This window comes from Gopherus flavomarginatus, chromosome 18, assembly GCF_025201925.1.
Source record: "Gopherus flavomarginatus isolate rGopFla2 chromosome 18, rGopFla2.mat.asm, whole genome shotgun sequence".
Classification (NCBI taxonomy): domain Eukaryota; kingdom Metazoa; phylum Chordata; order Testudines; family Testudinidae; genus Gopherus; species Gopherus flavomarginatus.
The window spans coordinates 19678267-19698058 of record NC_066634.1 but is presented as its reverse complement, the minus strand read 5'-3'; the positions used below and the strand labels follow the sequence as shown (position 1 = coordinate 19698058).

The window sequence follows — 19792 nt, the reverse complement described above, 5'->3', positions numbered from 1 at the left end:
CCCATTGGATAGATGCTGGGCAGGTGCAGGGTCCCTGGGCCACAGTCACGTTCTCCCCGCCAGGTGGCTGGTGCTGGACACGGAGACACGGGACCTGGTCACAATTCACACAGACGGCAGCGAGCCCATCTCCGTCGTCAGCTTCTCGCCAGGTAGCGGACCCCCGGCATGCTGAGGGGGCAGCTACAGCTGGGCTAGCAGGGGCTGCCGGTCGGGAGTGAGGGGCACTGGCAGAGCTGGGGCTGGGGAATCCAGGGCTGGGCCAGCAGGGGCTGAGGGTCGGGAGTGAGGGGCACCGGCAGAGCTGGGGCTGGGGAGTCCAGGGCTGGGCTAGCAAGGGCTGCGGGTCGGGAGCGGGGGCACCAGCAGAGCTGGGGGAGGGGAGGTGACCCTGTCGTGCCTGCCTTAACCCCACATCCTCAGCCCTTCCCGTCCCCGATTCTGGTAGCCCCTCGGCTCCCGTGAGGGATGTCCCGCCGTCCGTCTCTGGCCCGGGCCCTGCTCCGCAGCCCATGTGGCTCTGCCCAGCTCCCCCTCTCTGTGCCCCCAGATGGCAGCTTTCTGGCCGTGGGCTCCCACGATAACTTCGTCTACGTGTACAGCGTCTCCGAGGGCGGCAGGAAGTACAGCCGCATTGGCAAGTGCTCGGTAGGTGGGGGCCGGGCGGGGCTGGGCCGAGAAGGAGGGACCCTCGCCGGGGCTGTGCTGGAGGGGCGCCCATGGGGCTGGCAGAGCCACTCACCCTGCAACGCAGGGGGCGGCCAGCGGGGGGCACTGCTGAGCGTGTGCCCCACGAGGCTCACCATAGGCCGGGGGCGGGGAGCGAGCCGGGGGCCTCTCTGTAGCACGGGCACCGCCAGAGCCCCAGGTCGATCTCCCACTGGGGTCGGTCACACCCTGCGCTAGCCCCCTGCCCTGCCCCCCAGGGTCAGTCACCCTCCCCCCGTTAACCCCCTCTGCGCCCCCCCCCCCCCCAACAGGGTCATTCCAGTTTCATCACTCACCTAGACTGGGCAGCCGACAGCAGCTGTTTCGTCACCAACTCTGGGGACTACGAGATCCTGTACTGTGAGTGTGGCCTGGGGTGTGCCAGGGAGATGGGCCCCGCTGGGCGCTGGGACGAGCTCTGGGCATCGGGCCGGGGAGCCGGGCACCGCGTCGGGCTCTGGGCATTGGGCTGGGGGGACGGGCTCTGGGCATCGGGCCGGGGAGCCAGGCTCCACTGGGCATCACGCTGGGCTCTGGGCATTGGGCTGGGGGGATGGGCTCTGGGCATCGGGCCGGGGAGCCAGGCCCCACTGGGCACCGTGCCGGGCTCTGGGCATTGGGCTGGGGAGCCGGGCCCGGCTGGGCACCGCGCCGGGCTCTGGGCATTGGGCTGGGGGGACGGGCTCTGGGCATCGGGCCGGGGAGCCGGGCCCCGCTGGGCACCGCGCCGGGCTCTGGGCATTGGGCTGAGGGGACAGGCTCTGGGCATCGGGCCGGGGAGCCTGGCCCCGCTGGGCACCGGGCCGGGCTCTGGGCATCGGGCCAGGGAGCCAGGCCCGCTGGGGGCTGTACCAGGAGCCTGGCCCAACTGGGCACCATGCCAGGAGCTGGGTCCTGCTGGGCACCACCCTTTTCAAGGCTGGGATGCTTTGGCCCCAAGGTGGCAGTGACCAATCAAACCAGGGGCAGGCGTGTTCTTCCCCCCTGGGAAGAGAAAAATAGTCCCATGTCCCCAGTGGGGCATCTCTCCAGTGGGTAGCCCAGGGCCCCCCATTTCCCTGCGGGGCCCAGAGAAACCCACATCCTCAGCCTGGGGAGTAAACAGTTCATACAGGAAGGTACTTGGGGGGGCCCAAGGTGCAGCCAGCTCAGGGCTGACCTGGAGGGGGCAGGAAGCCAGGACTCCTGGGTTCCATTCTTGGCACTGGCTGGTGACAGGGCTGCACCCTGGTGTCCCCCTCATAATGGGGGGATTATGGGACTGTCCCCCGGGGCGTCACAGGGAGACCCCCGCGGCCAGGAGAGTATCCTGGGCTGTTGGGGTTGAGGGCTCTGGGGCTGCTCTGAGGGGCAGGGTCCCCTGCTCATCCAGCCTCCTTGTCTCCAGGGGACCCCACCACCTGCCGTCAGATCCCCAACACTGGGGCCGTGCGCAACCTGGAGTGGGCCACGGCCAGCTGTGTGCTGGGCTTTGGGGTCTTTGGTGAGTGCCGGGGCAGCAGGGAGCTGGGGTCCAGTCCCACTCAGGGGACACACACCCTGCCTGTGGGGCGTGGCTGGTCCTGCTGTGCTGGGGGGCTGTTTGGGGAACAGGGCTGGGGGTGGCTGTAGGGGCTGGGGGTGGCAGGTGAGTAAAAGGTTGGGGAGCAGATTGGAGGTCTGGTCAGGAGGCAGGGGGTGGGGCTGGGGGTGCTGGTCAGGGAGGGGGCTGGGGATGGGGCTGGAGTCACTGGTTGGGGAGCGGGGCTTAGGGGGCAGGTTGGGGAGCCGTGCAGGGGGCTCGGGGTGTGGGGCGGAAGGTTGGGGAGCAGGGCTTAGGGGGCTGGTTGGGGATTGGGGTTGGGGTGGATTGTGCTGGGGGAGTTCGGGGAGTGGGGCTCGGGGGGCAGGTTAGAGAGCAGTGCAGAGGGCTGGGGATGTGGGGCAGAAGGTTGGGGAGTGGGGCTCAGGGGGCTGCTCGGGGAGTGGGGCTGGGGTGTGCGTGAGGCTGGGGAGCCTGGTCAGGGAGCAGGATTGGGTGGGGAGTAGGGCTGGGGATGGATGGGGCTCAGGCGGAGCGGAAGTGGGGGCTCTGGGGTAGCCCCATGCTCAGGCCTGGCCTGACCTGCCCTGACAGGGATCTGGCCGGAGGGCGCGGACGGGACAGACATCAACGCCGTGTGCCGCTCCCACGACGGCAAACTGCTGGCCTCCGCCGACGACTTCGGCAAAGTGCACTTGTTCTCCTACCCCTGCTGCCAGCCGCGGGTGAGTGCCAGCCCCGTGTCCACCCCAGTGCCCCGTGCCAGCTGGAGATGTGTGCCAGCCCTGTGCCCACCCCCCGGTGTCCCACCCCCTGGTGCCCCACACCAGCTCTGGGTGAGTGCCTGCCCCATGTCCACCCCCTTGTGCTCCGTGCCAGCTGGGGGAGTGTGCCAGCCCTGTGCCCCATTCCCTGGTGCCCCACACCAGCTGTGAATAAATGCCAACCCTGTGCCCCACTCCCTGGTGCCCCACACCAGCTATGGGTAAGTGCCAGCCCTGTGCCCCACTCCCTGGTTCCCCACGCCAGCTGGGTGTATGTGCCAGCCCGTGCCCCACCCCCAGTGCCCCGTGCCAGCCCATGCCCCACCCCCTGGTGCCCCATGCCAGCTGTGGGTGAATGTCAGCCTGTGCCCCACCCCCTGGTGCCCCATGCCAGCTGTGGTGGGTGGCATCCACATCCCTAGTGCCCTTGGCCCCCCAGTGCCAGCCCTGTCCCCTGTGCCGCAGCAGTGCCCCCCCCATCTCTCACTGCCCCAGCTGTGGGGGGCCCCTTCTCCAGGCTGAGGCTCCTCTGGGTCATTCCCTGCCCTCCCCCACAACCCAGCCCCTCCGGCACCCATGGGCCCCCCCAGCCATGGCCCCGGCTGCCGCAGGTTCCCAGCCCTGACCCCACCCATCTCCTTGGCAGGCCCCGAGCCACGCGGCCGGCGGGCACAGCAGCCATGTGACCAACGTTGCCTTCCTGCCTGACGACAGCCGGCTGCTCTCCACCGGCGGCACCGACACCAGTGTCCTGCAGTGGCGCCTCGTCTAGGGGGCCGGCGGGGGGTGGCGGGGGGAGAGGGGCAGGGGCTGTATTTTCCAGAGATCTATATATGTATTGAGTCTATATCCAGAGCTATATTGAAAGGCTGGGGCAGGACAGGGCCTAGGGGAGCACTTTGTGGGGGAGGGTGCCTGGCGCTGCCCTTTCTTAGGGGGCCCAGGCTCCTCTGGCCCCCAAGGACTGGGGAGGAGGCTGCCTGGGGAATGGGGTGGGGATCAAGGGTCACACATGCCCCTTCTTGCGGGGGATGGGAGAGGGACACAGAATCTACTCCCCAACCAGGCTTGGGGCTGGCTCTGCCCTTCCCCACCCACACCAGGCTGCTGGGCATGTGGGTCGCACCCCCCTCCCCAGCCAGCGGAGGTGGGGATGGACCTGGGGATGGTCCTGGTGTCCCTGGCACAGGGAGAAGGGCAGGGGCCAAAGCATGAACCTGTATTTCCAAAGAGCAGGGGTGGGGCTGCAGGCTCCTCTACCCCGGCCCAGCCAATAAAGGTCAAGTGATTGAACCGGGTGTGTGTGTGTTGGGGAGGACGCACTCAGGGGCCGGCTGTGTGTGTGTGTGTGTGTTGTGAGGGACACTCTCAGGGGCTGGCTCTGTGTGTGTGTGTTGGGGGGGATGCACTCTGGTACCGGCTGCGTGTGTGTTGGGGGGACGCACTCAGGGGCCAGCTGTGTGTGTGTGTGGGGGGGAGGGGGACGCACTCAGGGGCCGGCTCTGTGTGTGTGTGTGTGTGTTGGGGGGGACGCACTCAGGGGCCGGCTGTGTGTGTGTATGTGTGTTGTGGGGGACACTCTCAGGGGCTGGCTCTGTGTGTGTGTGTTGGGGGGGGATGCACTCTGGTACCGGCTGTGTGTGTGTTGGGGGGACGCACTCAGGGGCCAGCTCTGTGTGTGTGTGTGTGTGTTGGGGGGGATGCACTCAGGGGCCGGCTCTGTGTGTGTGTGTGTGTGTGTGTGTGTTGGGGGGGACGCACTCAGGGGCCGGCTGTGTGTGTGTATGTGTGTTGTGGGGGACACTCTCGGGCTGGCTCTGTGTGTGTGTGTTGGGGGGGATGCACTCTGGTACCGGCTGTGTGTGTGTGTTGGGGGACGCACTCAGGGGCCAGCTGTGTGTGTGTGTGCGCGCGTGTGTGTTGGGGGGATGCACTCAGGAGCTGGCTGTATGTGTGTGTGTGTTGTGGGGGATGCACTCGGGCCGGATATGTGTGTTGGGGGAGATGCACTCAGGCGCCGGCTCTGTGTGTGTGCGCACGTGCGTGTGTTAGGGGGGACGCACTCAGGGGCCAGCTGTGTGTGTGTGTATGTTTGTGTTGGGGGGGACGCACTTAGGGGCCGGCTCTGCGTGTGTGTTGGGGGGACGCACTCAGGACCTGGCTGTGTGTGTGTGTGTTGGGGGGGATGCACTCAGGGGCCAGCTCTGTGTGTGTGTGTGTGTGCGCGTGTGTTGGGGGGGACGCACTCAGGAGCTGGCTGTGTGTGTGTGTGTTGGGGGGGATGCACTCAGGGGTCAGCTGTGTGTGTGTGTGTGTGTGTGCGCGCGTGTTGGGTGGGACGCACTCAGGAGCTGGCTGTGTGTGTGTGTGTGTTGGGGGGGACGCACTCAGGGGCCGGCTCTGTGTGTGTGTTGGGGGGACGCACTCAGGAGCTGGCTGTGTGTGTGTGTGTGTGTTGGGGGGGATGCACTCAGGGGCCAGCTGTGTGTGTGTGTGCGCGTGTGTGTTGGGGGGACACACTCGGGTCCATGCACCGCGGGAGGGCAGGGGAGGTGGAATTGCTGGTACATCTCCCATTGTAGCCGGAGCCGAGCAGCGACGTCCCAGCGCAGCCCCCAGGTGGTGCCATTGAGCTGCACGACTCCCCTCCGAGAAAAGAGAAAACCCCGGGGCAGGTTTCACCCCCCCGCCCCCCCCGGCTATGGGGTGAGGGGCTGGGCAGGGCTGGCAGCAGAGCACTGGCCTGCACCCCCTTGGGAAGGGACACGACCTGTCAGCCAGGGGGCTGCCATGGGGGCTCTGCCCACAGTCCCCACGCTGGGGGGGGGGTCAGTCGCCCCTCCCCCGCTCACAAGCCCCTGGGGGCTGCCGGCCCCTCACATAGGGGGTGCCCTGGTGAGAGGAAATGGGGTGAGGCCCCACAGCAGCGAGATTGGGGGAACAGAGCTGGAGTGGCAGTGGGTGATGCCCTCGCTGGCAGGGGCCCAGGGCCTGCACCCGTGGAGGCCTCCAGGCCTGGGGGGAGAGGGGTGATTCCCCCCCCCCCCCGCACACATCCTGTACTTGAATCCAGGCCCCTTGTTACCAGGGAGACCCTGAGAACCCAGCGGGGCAACTCGGGTGGGGAGCATCTGTCCTGGTGGGTAGGGCTGCCAACTTCCTGATTGCAGAAAAGCGAACACCCCTGCCCTGCCCCTGCTTGCTCCATCCCCCCTCTCCCCTCCATGGCTTGCTCTCCCCCACCCCACTCACACTCATTTTCACTGGGCTGGAGCGCGGGAGGGGGCTCGGCGGGGGGTGGGGCATGGGAGGGGGCTCAGGACTGGGGCAGGGGGTTGGGCTGCAGGAGGGGGCTCTGGGCTGGGGCAGGGGGTTGGGGCACGGGAGTGCTCAGGGTTGGGACGGGGTTGGGGCACGGGAGGGGGCTCAGGGCTGGGGCAGGGGGTTGGGGCGTGGGAGGGGGCGGGAGTTGGGGCGTGGGAGGGGGCTCAGGGCTGGGGCAGGGCATTGGGCTGCGGGAGGGGGCTCTGGGCTGGGGCAGGGGGTTGGGCTGCGGGAGGGGGCTCTGGGCTGGGGCAGGGGGTTGGGGCACGGGAGTGCTCAGGGTTGGGACAGGGGGTTGGGGCACGGGAGGGGGCTCAGGGCTGGGGCAGGGGGTTAGGCTGCGGGAGGGGGCTCTGGGCTGGGGCAGGGCATTGGGCTGCGGGAGGGGGCTCTGGGCTGGGGCAGGGGGTTGGGGCACGGGTGGGGGCTCAGGGCTGGGGCAGGGGGTTGGGGCCCGGGACGGTCGCCCCAATTTGCCGTACCCCAGATACATTTCTGGGTGTGGCTTCGGGTGGCGCTTACCTCAGGTGGCTCCTGGGAAGCGTCCAGCAGGTCTCTTGGTGGCCGGGTGGCTCTGCGTGTTGCCCCCATCTGGAGGCACCTTCCCCGCAGCTTTCATTGGCTGCAGTTCCCGGCCAATGGGAGCTGCGGAGCTGGCGCTTGGGGCAGGGGCAGTGCACGGAGCCCCTGTGGCTGCCCCTCCCGCTAGGATCTGGACAGGCCCCCACTTCTGGGAGCTGCACGGAGCCGGTCAGGGAGCCTGCCTTAGCCCTGCTGCACTGCCCACCGGACTTTTAACGGCTGACCAGAGCCACCAGGGTCCCTTTCCACTGGGCGTCCCGCTCGGAAACCGGCCACCCGGCAACCCTACTGCTGGGCCCAGAGACGACGCGGGGGGCAGAGGGCTGGGAAAGGAAGGGGCCAGGATCATGATCTGCAGGAGGTGGATGGAGCCAACTGGAGGCCCTGGGGCTCCCCGATGGGCTCGAGTCTCCTGGGGCTGGACACCAGGCTGGGGCCAAATAACCAGCAGGAGCTGAGCCTGCAGTCCCTAGAGGGGGACAAAGCCTCCGGCACCCCCATGGCCCAGACCTACAGGGCCAGCCCCTCTGGGGCTCAGTGCTGGGGGGGGCACAAGGTGGTACCCGCAGCCCAGCCACCTGGGTGCTTGGCACTCCTGCCGTACCACCCCACACAGCCAAAACCAAGAGGGGGCTGGGTCCCATCCAAGAGCAGGGACCGGGCCCCTCTGGAGCGTGACCAGGGCTGTATGGTGATTCTGGGGGGCAAGGGCAGCTGAGTGGTGCCACCCCCCCTGCAGGGGGTTACGGTATCGCAGCCCCCGGGCCTGCCAGGCCTGTGAGACACAAACCGGCAGGGTGGTGGCAAACAGCTCCTGGCCGGTGCTGCCCAGAAACCCTATTGATGGGCCCTGGTATGAACCCCAGGGACCCACAGAACAGCCCGGCTCCGAGCACTGCAGATGAAACGAGCCAAATGGTTTTGAGGCAGAAGATCTCAGGACGGTGGCGATTTACTGTCTGCGCTGCCGGCCGGCTTCCAGCCCGCCCTGCCAGGGCTGTTCAGAGCACAGATCAGGTGCCGTGTACCCCTCTGCCCCCCAGGGAACATCTGCACCAGCTGCCCCCACCCTTGGCAGTGCCATGGGCATTGGGCATGCGGAAGGGTGCAAGGGGCGCCGTGTAGCCACATCCAGTCCCCGCCAGGGATTCACGAAGGGAACATCGGCGCTTGGCTGCAGTCCGTCCTTCCCAGCCATTCTGGGCTCCCTGTTCCCACCCGCTGGCAGCGCCATGGCATGAATCACCGCTTGCCCCAAGGCTCGGGTGGGGTAACCCCCAGCAGGATACCGCGGGGCAGCACGGCCCACGGCTGGGACTCGGGCAGCTTCCTCTCGACGGCCCCTGTGGGAGAGGGCAGCTCTAGTCCCCCCTCAGTCACCACATAACCCTGGGCTGGGCTGTGCCCCGGACGGACAGCTGGCAGAGGTGGGCTGTGGCTGGCAGAGGGGCCGTGACTTAGGCAATATTTCTAACATGCCCCGTTGGGCTAGTGACGAGCTCGGGGATAGCAATTGGGGGTGGGGGGCTGCGTTTTCTCCTCCTTCTGCATCAAAAGACTGAATATTTTCAAATCAGTGGGGGGGGGGGGCCTTTCAGCAGCGCCTTGACCAAAGAGTGTCAAATGTGCACCCCGAACACTCGCCCAGCCTGTGCTCTGACCCCCCGGCCCCGGGTTTCCTGGTCCATCTCCCGAAGCATGTGGCTGTTTCAAGCACTTTGCACAGGACATGGGGCTGGGCTGTGTCTGGGGAAGCCTGGCCCCAAGTGACCTCTATGGCACCAGCTGCGGGGAGCAACCTGCCCCTTTGCAAGCCCGGCTACTAGGCAACTGGCTTTGAGAGCACGGGGACCGCTCATCGGAGGGGGCTGGTTCTCAGGAGCTTCTTGAGTAAATGCCACGACGTCTGCTCCACGGAGTCGCGCCCTGGCCTTGGGGCCACAAACCAGTTTCCAAGCCAATCCCCCGCAGCATGGCAATTTCTGAGTGCGCCATAGGTTGAAGTGGCCAGGACAGTCTGTGCGTGAGGAAGCTTCTCACCAAATCCATCCCCCACCCCCCTGCCCTGACAAGACCCACCCATTGTCACAACTGTGTGTGGCGTTTAGAGCAACGTTCGGAGATTGTCACTGCCACAGACCCCCTCTGCGCTCAGCCCCTCATCACCCAGCCACTGCTGACAGTCACCGGCGCAGGGCGGAACCCGAACTCGCAGCCCCGGGATGGCATTTGTGTGCAAGGGCTACGGGCCGGTTACTTGCACCAGGACGTGCCTCCCAGAGCTGGGTCCTGGCTCCCAGCCCAGTGCCCGTAGCGACCAGTTCTTCAGCTCTGTTTGCGGCACAGACCCTCCAAAGTGCGTGAGTCCTGGTGAAACTGGTCATCCCACGCAAACAAGGACGCAGGCCAAAGAAGTGCTGCATAAAACACTCATTTCAAACTTGTGGCTCTCTCCCCCCAAACAAAAATCCACCCCCCCATCCCTTTTCCCCTTTGGACAGTAAAAACCAGGCCTGCCCCTTCCATCTCAGCCAGGAAGCAAAAAGGAGCAAGCGAGTGTGGAAATTGCCTTACTATTTTGAAACAAAAGTTAGAAAAAAAGTCCCCCAGAAATTCTCATGTAGAAACTGGTTCCGAACCTGACAAATTTGACCCAAAGTGCAGCTTGCGTGCGTGTGAAAAGTGTCACGTCATTTGCTGAGCGAACAAACCAACCCCAGACCCCTTTCACTGAACACAATCCCAGCCAGCACCACCCCACCATCACCCCCAGCCGCGGCCCAGCTCCCTGCATGAAAACTACCCAGGAAAGCCCAAGTGGATCCCAGAGCAGGAGCAGCCACCCGGAGCTTTGACGATTCCCACCCGCCCTCAGCCCGCACCCACTTTCCCAGTGCCACATGGCTTTAAGGGCTGTTAGACCCACTGGAGCCAATCAGTGGCACCTGCGCCCAGCTCTCGCCCACCTGCTCCCCATGCCCACGCAGGCACAGCTGGCTGAGGGAACGCCAGGCCGGGGCCAGGCCATGCTGCCGCATGCTGATCCCGGTGCCAAGCAGCCAGGGCAGCCCCCTGATGGTGACCTCTGAGCCAGAGACCACGGCAAGGTCTGGGCACCACAAATTTGGCTCTAGACCAGCAGGTGCCAAGGCCTTGTCAGGGTCTCTCCCACCACCGTCAGCTTCACTGCTAATTATTAAACAGCATTTCTCTAGGCCTGGCCACATTGGGAAGGGGAGTCCTTGGGGTGAGGCCTGTTCCCTGGCCTCTTCCACCCCCCTGGAAGGGCCATGGCAGAAGGTCTCAGACATTTCCTCTCAGGATGTCCCCGTTCCATCAAAGGGCTTTGATATCTGATATACAGCCACTGGCATGGTGCTGAGATGCCGCCATCTGGGGTGGTGCTGTTTATGTAGGGACTCTGCGCCCCGATGCAGCCACCTCTGGGGTGGGGCATGTGGGCTGTTTATACAGGGACCCTCGTCCAGCACCAAGATGCAGCAGAACCGGAAAGGACGAGCCCGTATTCACCCGCAGTGGGTCCCACGAGGCAGCAGGAGGTTCCCGGCAGAGCATCCTCCCAGGGATACCAGTGATTCATGGCCCATTGTTCCCACCAGGATGTGACTCCGGACAGCTTCCATGCTTCAGGCGGGTTCTGGCTCAGAGGGGCTGGGCGCGGCCTGGAGCAGGAAGCTGACCTGGCTTTTGGCTGCCTCCTGGCTCCTCCCTGTCCCATGCTCTGCCTCCTGCAACACCCGGCTGCCCCAGGCACCGCCCCCAGGGTGCCCCCTGCCCCAGGCTCCACCCTCCCAGGGTTCCTCCTACCCCAGGCTCTGCCCCTGCAGGGTCCCCTGCCCCAGGCTCTGCCCCTGCAGGGTCCACCTGCCCCAGGCTCCACCCCCACATGGCCCCCCTTGTCCCAGGCTTTGCCCTGCAGGGTCCCCCTGTCCCATGCTCTGCCTCCTGCAACACCCGACTGCCCCAGGCACTGCCCCTAGGGTCCCCCCACCGCAGGGTCCACCCCCACAAGGTCCCCCCTGCCCCAGGCTCCACCCCCACAGGGTCCCCCTGCCCCAGGCTCTGCCCCAGCTGGTCCCTTGCCAGGCCCCCGGGGGCAGGCACAGCCCTGGATGCTGACCCCCCAGTGGAACCTGGGCTAGCCCCAGGCCAGAGGGAGCGCCGGGTTGGACGTGGCTGGCACCCGAGTCCAGGCTCCACAGTGCAGCTTGGCTCTGAGGCAGACCCTGCCCCACACCCGGGGCCTGGCCCCAGCCTCCACTGCCAGGCCTGTGGGTGTTGGCTGGGTGGCAGGGTCCTGGCACGGTTCCATGGGAGGGGAGGGGGCAGCTCTGTCTTTACCCCCCCCAGATGTGGGGAGGGGGGGTCAGGAGGGGGCTCCCCACTAGGCCCCTGACACCGCCGCCCTCACGCTGAGCCCCTTGGCTCTGCATTCCCATTGCTCCCCCCAGCCCCCGGGGTCAGCACCACAAGCTGCCATTGCCCTGCATCCCCCAGTCCCATGAGCCTCAGCCGAGCCTCGGAGTCACTTGAGGGGCTGGAGCAGGTAACACAGATGGGGCGTGAGAGTTGGGGCATATGGGCTGAGACTGAGATATGGTGCTGACTGTGGGAAATGGGGGGACTGGGACATGGCTGGGGTGGACAGAGGGGTGGGATATGGTAGGGGGCCTGGGGCTGGCACCTGGGGGGTGGAAAAGTCTTGGGCCACCTGCTTTGTCTGCACCACACCCAGCTTGGGGGCCCAATCTCACCCAGGGCCCCCAGGCGCTGCCGGTCAGGATCTGCACGCTAATAATGACAGTGACTAGTAATGAGCCCCAGCCTGACCGGGGGATGGGGCTCTGAGCAGGGAGTCAGAACTCCTGGGTCCTGTTCCCCGAGCATGGGCAACTTTGGGTGAGTCCTTTCCCTAGGCCATGCCTCAGTTTCCCCTCTGTGCAGTGGAGTCTTTGGCAAACCCTTTCCGCACTTTCTGCCCCCTTCACACGTACACCCACTGGGCATTTTTCTGGTGCTCAGCAAAAAATCCCCAGGCTCCTGCGGGAGGGGTTAGAGGAGCCCTCCCAGGCTGGGGCTGGGGGACGCATGGCTCAGGGGACTGGGGCTGAGTTTGACACGTGGTCATGTGCAATGTCACCCCCTAGTGGCTGGGACTGCAGAGCCAATAAGGATCCTGCTGCCACCCATGCCTCCCACTCTGGCCAGTGTCCGGAGCTCGCATGCCTAAGGCTTGTGTGTTGGGAGGCAAAGGGTCCTGATCCAGCCCCTCCTTACCTCCATCCCTGCTGTTTGCAGCACATGGAAGCTGGTCCCCTGCCCCAGTGTGTGTGTAGGGGGGCAGGTTACGCTGAACTGCCCCCTGCCACCCACTCCATGGGGCACGGAGGGGCCAATCCTTGGTGCAACCCAAGATCACGCTTCGCTAGGGCCCCAGGGTGCAGTTCCCCCACTTTCCACCAGGTGGATTCTGCAACCCAGAGGAGGCAGCCAGACCCCTGCCCTGGGGCTGGATCGGAGCAGGCGCCCCCTAGAGGGGAAAGGCCCCAGGCCCATTCCCTGCCCACCTGAGCCAGCCAGCCCCCTGCCCTGGGGCTGTACCAGAGCAGGCGCCCCTAGAGGGGAAAGGCCCCAGGCCCCATTTCCTGCCCACCTGAGCCAGCCAGCCCCCTGCCCTGGGGCTGGATCGGAGCAGGCGCCCCCTAGAGGGGAAAGGCCCCACGTCCCACTCCACACTCCTTGAACCAGCCAGGCCCCCCGACTCGTTGTGTGCCTGAGAGGGTGGGGGGCAGGCCAGGAGTCCCGGGTTCTACTCCGATTGGGCTGCGATCTCTGGCTGCTGCGTGGCTGAGGCTGGCGGGCAGGTGAAGGGGCCAATCCACACACACACACCCCAACAGCCACTAATCATATCTAGAGAGCACACGTAGAGACAAGAGTGATAAAGTGCACATCTCGCTTGCGCGCGTGACTCACACTCTCTCACACCCGCGTGTGGCACTGGGGGCAGAGGGCTGCTGTGTTTTCAGCAGGTTTGCTCTGTGAGCGCGTAGCCTGCGGAAGTGGCGGCACCTGTAGCTGGACACAGACACGTTTGATGTGAGCTGGCCCCAGGTCTGAGGAGAATTATGTAAATCTTAGACCCACGTAAAAAACCCGGCATATTCAATTATTTTTCTGGCAACTGGCGAATCCATTAAAAAAACAGCCAGGTTGGTCAAATATCAGCCAGGTGGTAACCATACCACACACATCCCCTGACACACACACCCTGACACACACACACACACCCTGGTGGGACAACACACATACACCCCTCCACACTCCCCCCCCACACACACACCTGGCAGGATAACACACACATCCCCCTATCCATGCCCCCCCACACACACCTCCACACTCCCCCACACACACCTAGCAGGATAATACTCACACACCCCTATCCACCCCACACACATACACACCACGGTGGGCTAATATACCTACACAAACACAGACATACACACCCACACACTTGGTGGGATAACACACTCACTCCCCACACATACCTATCCACACATACACACAGGCAAGATAATACACACACATCTATCCACATACACACCCTGGCAGGATAATACACTCACACCTATTCACCCCCCTACACACACACACACACACTCTGGCAGAATAACACATATATATATACCTATCCACTACACACACACACACACACACACACAAACCCTGACAGGATAACACACTCACACCTATCCACCCCCCCCCCCACACACACATGCTGGCAAGATAACACACTCACACCTGTCCACACACACACACACACACACATACTGGCAAGATAACACACTCATAGCTGTCCACACACACACACACACACACACACCCTGGCAGAATAGCACACACACACCTATCCACACACACATACCGTGGCAGAATAGCACATTCACACTCCCACCCGGAGGGATATTGTCGGGCTAGAAGGAAGTCTGCAAGGGGAATTTTACAGCTTTGTCAATGGGCAGGAAACACATGCTGTGGTCACTGGCTGGGCATGTGAATGAGAGAGGGGGAGGAAGGAGACGGGTTCCCCTGACCCAGCCCCGGGGAACCCCTCTCTCTGGATGGGCTGGACAGGCAGGGGCTGGGATTCCAGCCCCCGGAGCGGCTGGGGAATGGAGCAGACCTGGAGCAGGTGCTTCTCCCAGCCAGGCACAGTCCCACCAGCAGCGTAAGGGGAGGATGGGTCAGTCCCCCCAGCCTGGTCTGCACAGGGTCCAGCCATGCTGCTGGAGCCAGCCCAGTGCCAACACCCTGCACCGGTGCACACAGCGAGCAGGGCCGAGTGGCAGTCACACCGACGCACTGTGTCCTTACTGGGCCCGCGTCGCTCCAGCTACTGCGCAGCCTGCAGCCCACGCATGGAGCAGAGACGGGCTCAGCACAGCCCCTGGGGACTGGGAAGGGCCCTGCCCAGCTCTCTGCAGCCCAGCACCCCCTGCTGACCCTACCTGGCTCCCTGCAGCACAGCACCCCCTACTGACCCCACCCGACTCCCTGCAGCACAGCGCCCCCTATTGACCCCACCCAGCTCTCTGCAGCCCAGCACCCCCTGCTGACCCTACCTGGCTCCCTGCAGCACAGTGCCCCCTACTGACCCCACCCGACTCCCTGCAGCACAGCGCCCCCTACTGACCCTACCCAGCTCCCTGCAGCACAGCGCCCCCTACTGACTCCAGCCGGCTCCCTGCAGCCCAGCACCCCCTGCTGAGCCCCCGCCCTGCTCTCTGCAGCACAGCACCCCCTACTGACCCCACCCGGCTCCCTGCAGCCCAGCACCCCCTGCTGAGCCCCCGCCCTGCTCTCTGCAGCACAGCACCCCCTACTGACTCCACACGGCTCCCTGCAGCCCAGCGCCTCCTGCTGAGGCCTCCGCCCCCTCCCTGCAGCACAGTGCCCCCAGCTGAGCCCCCACCCCCTCCCTGCAGCACAGCACCCCTACTGACCCCACCTAGCTCCATGCAGCCCAGTGCCCCCTGATGATCCCCCGCCCCGCTCCCTGCAGACCATGAGCCCCCACCCGGCTCCCTGCAGCCCAGCGCCCCCTGCTGAGCCTCCCTAGCTCCCTGCAACCCAGCACCCTGCTGAGCCCCCGCCCCGCTCCCTGCAGCCCAGCACCCCCTACTGAGCCTCCACCCCACTCCCTGCAGCACAGGCCCCTGCACTGCACTGGGTCACTGAGTCAGCAGTGACTATGTGGGCTGCGCACCCCTGGCTACGTCACTTGCCCAGCTCTGCAGCACTCTGTGGTTTCCAGGAAGGTGCGTCCTTTGCCCCCTTGTCACTTCCAGGCCGGGAACAATCTACTCATTGTTGCAGAAATTTTGTTTATAGATCCTTTATGAGCTGGAGGAAATGAATCCTCCATGACCCGAAGGCTCATTCCCAGCCTCTGGCCCAAGCCCCTCTCACCCACCATCAAGGTTCCCGCTGTGCAGCTGAGCACTGCCCGGCCCATGGCACGGGGGGATGGTGGAGAGGGAAGGCGGCTGCAGGCGGGTACATTTTTGTCTTGCTGATCATTGGGAAATGATGTATGTGCGGTTAACCATGACTCCTGGCAGTGGGTAGGGGGTCTAGTGGCAAGAGGAGGGGGTCTGGGCGCCAGGACGCCTGGGTTCTATCTTCAGCTCTGAGAGAAGAATGGGGTCTAGGGGCTAGAGAAGGGGGTCTGGACACCAGGACACTTGGGTTCTATCTCCAGCTCTGAGAGAAGAATGGGGTCTAGGGGCTAGAGAAGGGGGGTCTGGGCTCCAGGACACCTGAGTTCTGTCTCCAGCTCTCAGAGAAGAATGGGGTCCAGGGGTTAGAGAAGGGGGGTCTGGGCACCAGGATGCCTGGGTTCTATCTTCAGCTCTGAGAGAAGAATGGGGTCTAGGGGCTAGAGAAGGGGGTCTGGGCACAAGGACACCTGGGTTCTATCTCCAGCTCTCAGAGAAGAATGGGGTCCAGGGGTTAGAGAAGGGGGGTCTGGGCACCAGGATGCCTGGGTTTTATACCTGACTCTGGACGGAAGTGTACTGTAGTGGTTGGACGAGGGGGGCTGGGCACCAGGACGCCTGGGTTCTATCTCCAGCTCTGAGAGAAGAATGCGGTCCAGGGACCAGAGAAGCGGGTCAGGACACTTGGGTTCTATACCTGACTCTGGACGGAAGTGTACTGTAGTGGTTGGACGAGGGGGGCTGGGCACCAGGACGCCTGGGTTCTATCTCCAGCTCTGAGAGAAGAATGCGGTCTAGGGGCCAGAGAAGCGGGCCAGGACACCTGGGTTCTATGCCTGACTCCGGACGGAAGTGTACTGTAGTGGTTGGACGAGGGGGGCTGGGAGCCAGGACTCCTGGGTTCTTTCCCGGGCTGTCACTGACTCCCTCGGGACCCTTTCCTGTGCAGGGGCTGAGCCTAGTACGGGGGGAGGGGGTGAAGCTGGTTTCCTTCATGTCCCCACAGCTCTGGGGATACTTCTCTGAGAAGCGGAACATATTCCCCCCCCCGCCCCCGTGGCAGCTGCTTTTCCCAGACACTACCTCCCATGGGGGTGGGCTCGGGGTTACTAAGGCGATAGAACGCCTGCCTGTCGCAGACTGACTCAGTCCCCTAAATTACATAGCCCCGCCCCTTCAATCAGTGGGCGGGGCCAGGGCAGGTAAATCCATCAGTTGAGTGGCGGGGGCGAGGCCCCACCTCCTCTAGGGCTGGGGCAAACGACTCGGTTCCCTCCCCACAGGGCTCTGGCGGCAGCACGAGGCCAAGGCTGTCCCCAGAGGCTGAGATGGGTTAGTGCAGGGTTTGGAGGAACAGCCCGGCATGGAGAGGGTTAATTCCTGGAGCCCTGCAGGGGGAGGGTTCATCCCAGGACAGCGGTGTTTGGCAGATAGGAGTTTAATCCCTTCTCCTCAAAGTTCAAACCCCATGCCTGGTGCTGAAGGGGTTAACCCTGCCCTGGTGCAGGAAGGTTAACTCCCCAAGGATCATAGACACTCAGGTTTGGAAGGGATCTCATGAGGTCATCTAGTCCAACCCACCACTCAGCAAGGGGGAGGGATAGCTCAGCCGTTTAAGCATTCCCTTAATAAAGCCTAGGTTGTGAGTTCAATCCTTGAGGGGACCACTTAGGGATCTGGGGCAAAACTCTGTCTGGGGATTGGTCCTGCTTTTGTCTGGTGCCACGGAGGACTGTGGGTGGTGGACGAGCACCTGCTGAAATTCCGCTGACAAGCAGCAATGCTGCTGAAAATCGATGGCATTTCAGCAACGAGGCAGCTTGTCAGCAGCTTTTCAGTGGATGCTTGGCTGCCAGCCGGTACGCAGGCACACTTAGATGCCTCAGTGTGTGCCATGGCACCTGCGGGCACCACAGTGGGGCCCCCTGGACTAGATGATCTCCTGAGGTCCCTTCCAACCCAAATATTTTATGATTCCAAGCAGGACCAATCTCCAACTAAATCATCCCAGCCAGGCAGGACCAGTGCTAGGGGTTTTAGCACCCTAGGCACACGTCAATTTCGCTGCCCCACGCGCTGGTCCCGCGGCTCCAGTGGAGCCACCACAGTCGAGGCTGCGGACGGTCAGCTGCTCCGCGCCTCTGGTGGAGCTGCTGCAGTCGTGCCTGCTGGAGGGCCACCACAGCCGCGCAAGCAGGCAACCTTCCACAGCCACGACTGCGGCAGCTCCACCAGAGCCGCCTGCCGCCCCCTCCGGCAAAATGCCACCCACCAATAATCCTGGCGCCCTAGGGCGATTGCCTAGGCCACCTAAATGGAAGCGCCGGCCCTGCAGCCAGGGCTTTGTCAAGCCTGACCTTAAAAACCTCTAAGGAAGGAGATTCCACCCACCCTCAGGGAACCCATTCCAGTGCCTCACCACCCTCCTAGTGAAAAAATTTTCCTAATTTCCAACCTAGACCTCCCCCACTGCCACTTGAGACCATTGCTCCTTGTTCTGTCATCTGCCACCACTGGGAACAGCCGAGCACCATCTTCTTTGGAACCCTCCTTCAGGTAGTTGAAGGCTGCTATCAAATCGCCCTTCATTTTTCTCTTCTCCAGACTGAACAATCCCAGTTCCCTCAGCCTCTCCTCAGAAGTCATGTGCTCCAGCCCCCTAATCTTTTTTGTTGCCCTCTGCTGGACTCTTTCCAATTCTTCCACATCCTTCTTGTAGAATGGGGCCCAAAACTGGACACAGTTCTCCAGATGAGGCCTCACCAGTGCCGAATAGAGGGGAATGATCAAGTCCCTCAATCTGCTGCCAGTGCCCTACTTATACAGCCCAAAATGTCGTTAGCTTTCTTGGCAACAAGGGCACACTGCTGACTCGTATCCAACTTCTCATTCGCTGTAACCTCTGGGTCCTTTTCTGCTGAACTGCTGCCTAGGATGGGCTACTCTGAGCTCCCGCAGGACAGAGGCCCTGAGTTCATCCCTGTATGAACCAGGGCCAAGCTCCCCCATCCCATGGTAATTCCCCTTCCCCTCCTTGAGACCGACATACCCCGTCTTTCCAGTTGGCATGTGGTCCAGCTGCAGCTTCCAGGCATCAGCTCGTGTTCCGCCTGGCGTGGTTAGACTGAAGAGGCCACGGCTAAATATTTGTCCCTCCCTGTGGGTACTTAGACACTGCGAACAAGTTGCTCCTTCATCTTCTCGCTGTTAGCCTGAACAGCTGGGGCTCCTGGTGTCTCTCCCTGCAAGGCAGGTTTTCTAAGCCTTTGATCATTCCCGGGGCGCTTCGCTTCTCTCTCTTTATCAAAGTCCTTCTTGAACTGTGGGCACAGGATCCCGGCAGCCCCAAATTCACCTCTCTGCTCCATATGCATCCCAGGAGCCTGTTAACGCTTGTGGCCCCAGCATCACACTGGGAGCTCCTGGCTCAGCTGATTGTCCACCACGATTCCCAAATCTTTGTCAGTCGCCACTTCCCAGGCTAGAATCCCACAGCATGGCCTAACTCTGCTGTCCCTGGATGTACCCATTTATATTTAGCCATATTCATTGCTTGTGCCCCATTTACCAAGCGATCCAGACCGCTCCTTATCAGTGGCTGACAGACCAACCCTATTTCCCCGATCCTTGCGCCATCGGCCAACCTGATCAGTGATGACTTTATGTTTTTTTTCAAGGGCTCTGCTAAAAATGCTAAACAGCGTAGGGCCAAGAACAGGACCCCCACTAGATACTCACCTGCTAAGTGACAATTCCCCATCTACAGTTACATTTTGAGACCTGTCGGTTTGCCTGGGTTTAAGCCATTTAATGGTTCCCATGTTCATTTTATATTGTTCTAGTTTTTTTTAATCAAGCTGCCAAATGCCCTGCTGACGTCTAAGGATATGACATCAACACTGTTGCCTTTGTCAGTCAAAGTTGTGATCTTGTTGTAAGAAAAGATAGCAAGTTAGCTTGACAGGATTCATTTTCCATGTTAATTGGTATTTTCCCTCCTTTTATTATTTAATAAGGTCCTGGATCAGCTGCAAGGGCGGCTCTAGCCATTTTGCCACCCCAAACACGGTGGCATGCCACGGGGGGGCGCTCTGGCGGTCGCCGGTCCCGTGGCTCCAGTGGACCTCCTGCAGACATGCCTGCGGAGGGTCCGCTGGTCCCGCGGCTCCGGTGGAACATCCACAGCCATGCCTGCAGGAGATCCACTGGAGCCACCTGTCGCCCTCCCGGTGACCACCAGAGCGCCCCCCGCGGCATGCCGCCCCAAGCACACGCTTGGCGTGCTGGGGCCTGGAGCCGCCCCTGATCAGCTGCTCCATTATCTTGCCTTAGATCAGTGTCAGGCTGACAAACCCATAATTACCCAGGTCATC

At 63.1% G+C, this 19792-nt stretch overlaps 1 protein-coding gene across 4 annotated transcripts in view; it reads left to right on the top strand.

Moving 5' to 3' along the window:
- The window catches only part of EML2 (EMAP like 2), a 45036-nt gene extending 40749 nt beyond the window's left edge, over positions 1-4287 (top strand). For all 4 annotated transcript variants that reach the window (XM_050928098.1, XM_050928093.1, XM_050928094.1 and 1 more), the window contains 6 exons: positions 64-152; positions 551-648; positions 981-1068; positions 2096-2191; positions 2825-2955; positions 3641-4287. In XM_050928098.1, coding sequence (XP_050784055.1) covers positions 64-152; positions 551-648; positions 981-1068; positions 2096-2191; positions 2825-2955; positions 3641-3766 — 628 coding nt within the window. In that variant the 3' untranslated portion in view covers positions 3767-4287. The remainder of the gene's footprint in view (positions 1-63; positions 153-550; positions 649-980; positions 1069-2095; positions 2192-2824; positions 2956-3640) is intronic.
- Positions 4288-19792: the final 15505 nt, after the last annotated feature.